General features: G+C 35.0%; 1 protein-coding gene across 7 annotated transcripts in view; it reads right to left on the bottom strand.

Moving 5' to 3' along the window:
- Nucleotides 1-610: 610 nt before the first annotated feature.
- Nucleotides 611-6,000, bottom strand: part of CUNH2orf76 (chromosome unknown C2orf76 homolog) — a 106,710-nt gene continuing 101,320 nt past the window's right edge. For all 7 annotated transcript variants that reach the window (XM_090279350.1, XM_090279343.1, XM_090279347.1 and 4 more), the window contains one exon: nucleotides 611-780. In XM_090279350.1, the coding sequence (XP_090135476.1) occupies nucleotides 704-780 (77 nt within the window). In that variant the 3' untranslated portion in view covers nucleotides 611-703. The remainder of the gene's footprint in view (nucleotides 781-6,000) is intronic.

Here is a 6,000-nt window from a genome sequence, read left to right as displayed (position 1 = left end):
ACTTAGACTTATTCTCAATAATGTCCAAATATCCTGTTACTTTCTCTCTCCAAACAAATTAGTTTAGTTCTATTATAGTTTGCTTAAGTCAGGAAACAGAGCTCAAATTTTTTAAAAAAGAAACAAACATTTCAGCAATGTTATTTGTGCAGGATGAAATACTAAAAGAAAATAAGAAACCCTTTTGCATCAGAAAACCTTCCTGAAATATACACAATTCAATTTCATGTATGATGGTGTGTATCACCATGAGTGAAAAGATGGCACTGATTATCATAAGAGACGTATAATCTCTCTTAGCCAAAGATAGAAATAGTGGCTCTAATTAGGAACTATGGAAAAAATATAAAATAAACAGAATCACTTTAGTTTTATCATCTTTTTAAAAAAACCTAACATGCAAGTCACTAAAATAACCTCTAATTTCAGAAAAACAAATTATGACGAAAGAACCAATATCCCATAATCATTTTTTGAAAAACTATTTCTTCACTACAAAAAAAATCAAACTTTTTCTGACAAATAATTTTACAACAAAAGAAAAAAAGAAAAGTGAGACCTGCAGAGAGAAAACAGCACCGATTTTTAACTCAAATAGCAGAGCCTCAGATTAATTTTTAAAGTTTATTTGTCAATTTCAAAACTCACTAGTGGAATAAAGAGCCTAATATAGGTATGCAAAAAGGAAGACCCCATGAGGTTTTCACCAGGATGAAAGGGGATTAGCTTTGTAGTTCTTATAATCTTCTTCACAGAAGAATGCAATTTCAGTTTCATTGGCTGAAAAAAAGAAAAACAGAAAATGGAAAAGAATTTTAATGTAAAATTGGATTTTAAACAAGTATAGAAACACACATTGCTTTGATTTAGTGCTTAAGATACCTAAAGTGAGAAAAATGAGTTATTTGTTTGGTTTCACATTTCACCAAATCAACAAGAAGTATAAATTGGAGTTATAAGAATCTAGAATTCAAGCCCTGGCTGCTGTGGCTCAGTGGATTGAGCTTCGGCCTGCGAGCCAAGTGTCGCTGGTTTGATTCCCAGTCAGGGCACATTACTAGGTTGCACATCAGGTCCCCAGTTGGGGGTGCAAGTGAGAGGCAACCACAAAGTAAAAAAAAAAAAAAAAAAAAAGAATCTAGAATTCAAATAATCTAAAGTGAAAAGAAAAATACACAAGAATTAAAAACAAGAATTAACACAAGAATCTGGCTTTTAGGAAATGATAAATTTGCTCATTTCTAGTCCTCTTAAGAGTTCTAGAAAATAACAAACCTTTTTTTTTTTTTCCAAATTTGCTACTCTATTACTGAAGGAGGAGGAAAAACTCTTTTTTCCTCTGAAATTAGCCTGTAGGTATAATAATTTAATACTCAGAGGATCAGTAGAATATTTTACAGATCACTTTACATTCTCCCTCATGACCCATCAAAATATGTGTCTGAAGAAGTTAATTTTTTGCCTGCTTATGATTAATTCATGAGGCTTCAACAATATGCAAAGTGAAAGACACAAATTGGCTTCTGCCGCAATACCTTCAAATACCTCTAATTATTCACTGGGGATATGGCACAGCTAAAGGACTCACAAAGGTTCAGAGCAGTCACAATTCTTTCAACCTACCAGGTCAAGGACTCTGTCTTCTAAAACAATAAGTCAGCAACATTATTAATTCAGACTGGAGACAAATCTGATGGAAAGCCTTCCAATTATTAAACATGCAATTCTTTAAGGTGTTGTGCCAACAAGCTTCACATTCGTTTTTTAAATTAAATCAGAAGTTAATACAGTCTGCTTAGCTTTTACAAAAAGAGCAAAAGGGCCTTCAGAATGTAGAAAACAGACAAGATTATTTGTAATGAATACTGATCACTCAATTAACATATCCTCTAAAAACAAAGTAAAATTCTTCAAGCCAAATAAATAGGATAATAAGAAGGAACGCCAAAGATTAACACTTCGTTTACAACTCTCATCTCATTATTAGAATTTGTCACAAGAGAAGGAAATGAAAGACTTAGCATGACATTTCATTAAAAATGTTTTTGCTGGTTTTAAGAATATCAAATTTAATGTTTCTCAATTGTAAGATACCCATGCTCATTACAGAAATGTTAAAAGAAAATAAAGTCACCCATAGTCTCAGATCCTCAGTCTAGTCCACTACATGAAGATTAATCCTGATAAAAATCAGATTGCAAACTCTCATTACAATGATCCTGGGGGAGCATAGGAGAGGATACAGCAGAAAGAAACTTGCAAATCAACAGGGAGGGGTAAATTTAGTTAAATTGTAACCTCCCCCCAAAAAAAGCATTTAAAAGAATAAGAGGCCACACACTTGAAATTAGTAAAATGTTGAAAAAAGGCTTCAAAAAATCCAATATTCAAAGATAAGATATTGAGATCTATCCCTTATATGCAAAGCTCCTGAGGTTTCCTTTTTGAAGGGAAGCAAACCCAGAAGTAGACTTACATAATTTACAAGTGATTCTAATCATCCTTCTAATGGAGAATGAGCAAAAGCATCCTGTTCTTCATAATCACAATGCAAGGTTTTATCTACGACATGCTATTTACATAGTGCTTCGCTCACACAGCACTTTACTTAATACATGCCAACTGTAATTACAACATTCACTTACTGCAGTTCACCTTTATTGTACCCCTTTTGAGAAACTAATAACATCGTACAGCCCTTCAGTACAGTTCTAAAAGGGTCAGAATAAGCTACATAAAGAAGGGAGTAACAAAGCATTTTTGTTTGGACAGTAGGTTCTCTTAGGTCTAATTAACTTATAGATCAATCCATTATTCATATAAAGTATTTATGCCACCTCTCATAATACAGGCTCAAAATAAGATCATTTAAGATAAAGATTTTATTTTCAGATGAATGCTTTTCTTTTTTTCAGAGAAACGAGATTGACAAATTAATTCAACTCAAATACTCCAGGCTGATAAAAATATTTATCCTTAAATTGTAAAACAACACAAATTAAAAGTTACTTTGAACATTCAAAAGTAAACAGAAAAAGGATTTTAAACTTTAGAAATGTGGTCCTCAATCAGAAATAGAATATAATGTTTTAAAACATCTGTAAAACTCTTGAAAATGTTGGAGAGAATATTGTCAGGTACTTATACTGCAAATTTAGTTACCAATTAAAGTAAAAATGAATTATGACTTTCAAGAATCTATATAATCACCCTTTCCACCATTTTCCCTTAAATTCTTGCTTCCCAAATTCTATTTAAAATTGCTGGGGAAGAACCCTCGGGAAGACTGCTGTGTACCGGTCCCCCAAGGGCACCTGACTGTGAATTAAAAGTGCTGCAGGCGGCAGTACATGGTGCTTTGGCATGTGAATCTGAAATGAATGTACAACCTAAAATCCAATAAATACACTGACAGTCCATCCCTTTTTCTTACTATCAAATGAAATGAAGTAAGAGCCCTCTCAATACATTTGTGGATCATTTTAATTCTGACTTTCAAATTTAATGACATGAATACAAGGCAGGACATTCAAACTTTGGCTATGAAATCAATAATTTTGTTTCTAAACAGGTCACACACATATACCTTTTACAGGAAATAATAATGACTTTAAATAAAATAATGTATAAAAAACAATTTAAAAATGTAAAATCTCAAAAAACATTAAATGCAATACACTTAAAACTCAAATAACACCTCAATAAACTGGCCAACTGACAAGGATTCACTACCTAATTTCTAAATCTGAGCCTTGTACTAGTCAGCACCAGAGCAGTGTGAGACACAGCAACTGTTGTCTGAGAAGAAATGGACATATGTATACTGACTTTGTGGTACAGATAACTAACGATCAGGGCAGGCTGTAATGTGATAATAAGTGCAGATTATTGGCAAAAAAAAAAAAAAAAATTTACAGGAAGAGCTAGGTGTGGTTTCTGCAGCAATTTGAGACCCAAAGGACAAACTTCACCCTCTCTCCTGCTCCAGGAATATATCCTATCCTTCCCAGTTTCATAAAATCCTAATCTACAAATCATTCAAAACTGTGCTGGCAGCTAGCTGAGTTATATTTGTAAGTTGTCGCCAAAGGAAGTCAACAATCCAGCGACCCGAGGTTGCCAGCTACCTGAGGTTGCCACCTACCCTGGCTTTTTGTTTCACGTTTGCTCCAAGTGTCCATTTCAGATCAGCTGGCAGAGAAGATTTCAAACTCCAGTTTCCAGCAAACAGTGAAATAAATCTGACCTTTGACAGACAGGACCCATGCCTGTGGTTCCCACAATGATGAAGGGAGAGTAAAAAAAGAAGAATCTATGGGAGGCTCATAAATGGCCCCTGCTTTGCAATCCCCAATTCCCTGGGCTCACCGCTTCCATTACCAAGTCCCAGGCTCGGGCTGTTATGATGTGAACATGAAGAACAGGCACCTTAACATGCTGGAAACACAAATCAAATATGATCCTGATAAAGACATGGGAGGCAAGGTACCTTACAATATTAGTTGTACGCAGGAAACATCCAAAGGTGCCAGGCACAAAGCGGGGCTCTGGCTGTGGGCAGATGACAGGAGGACACACAAAATGAAACCAAAGCACAAGGGAGTTTTGGAATTATTACAGGATCTGGTTTGACACGGACTCTTCCCCTAGATCAGCACTGACAGTGTGGCCCATTGTATCTTTTAAAAAATTTTTTTCCAATAAAACACAACTGGCTTTAGAAGAGTTTCCCTGATACAATTTCTTTTCTAAACCAGAGAGCATTCAAAGGTATAATAGTTGTAGAATGTAGCAAAACAAAAGATAAAATACCACCAAAAAAACCTTACAGGCAAATTTATTGCTTAGGGGAATTAGTCCATAAAATTACAATTGTTAAAAAAAACAAGGTAAAATTCTTCAAATTCTAAGTAACAATTCTAGATAAAGTCTTCTTCCTCCTTCCACAAAGCAAATCTCTTTACTTATGTATTTTAGCACTAAGTCCACAAATAAAAACTTCCTCCATCCTCAGGCAGAATATACAATTGGGAACTGCAATGCAGATAAAAGGCCAGAGTAGGAACTGAAGAATTTCTCTATGAGAAAAGAAATCTTCAAACAAGTTTGTTCCCCTAATATCCCCCCTCACAGTCTTTCTTTTTCCTTTCATGAATTTTGAAGAAAAGTCATAATGATAAATTTGTTACACTGGCATTATTCCCATGGCAACTGGCTGTGAAAGCAGAGTGACAGCTCCACAGCCAGATCAAGTGGTAAAAAGGGATAGTGATGACTTGGAATTTTTCTCTCAAACCTCTTAAAAACCTAACCAGACACATCAAGGGAAGGAAAATTCCCTGGAAAAATCAGACATTTCAAGGATCATCTTTACAACTCTACTCCCACTTAGCATTTCCCCTGCCTAACTGTGGCTTGTTCTCCCAAGTGCACCAACACTGCTCTAGGCAACAGAGATTAATGTGCAGAAGAGAAAATTGTTCCAGCACTGACTGAAGTTGTCCCTGACCAGGGCTGCGGGCTTGCCAGGGCAGGAGGACAGTGGAAGCTCTTGTATGACCCTGAAACTAGTGAAGAACTCATGAAAAGGATCTGATTCTGATCAAAGACCTATGGCTTGAAAACAAGAAAGATAAAAATGATGGATTTGATTCTCATCTTTACGGGTGGTCAAGTACATAAATCTGAAATTAATGACAATTAAAGCAGCAACTCAGTATTTTAATATATTCAAAACATTTGCCAATTGCCTTCTCCAAAATGGTTTTTAAATATTTTTGAGGGCCTTTACATGCATTTCTCCAGATGCTTTTATTCTTCTACTCATCCCTTATGACAACCCACTCAAGTAGGTTTAATTATTTCTGTTTGTTTCACAGAATTCTAAATAGAAGTTCAGAGAGACTGAATGGCTTACAGAGAAGGTCACAAAGCAAGTAAAATGTACAGCCTTCATTCAAATCAATTTTCTCCTATTTTAGGACTTTATTCTTTACAAGT

The sequence above is a fragment of the Furipterus horrens genome, unplaced genomic scaffold (genome assembly GCF_987537825.1).
Source record: "Furipterus horrens unplaced genomic scaffold, mFurHor1.1.pri manual_scaffold_1, whole genome shotgun sequence".
Lineage (NCBI taxonomy): Eukaryota > Metazoa > Chordata > Mammalia > Chiroptera > Furipteridae > Furipterus > Furipterus horrens.
Note: the sequence above shows the minus strand (reverse complement) of the source record. Positions and strands in the feature narration are given on the sequence as shown.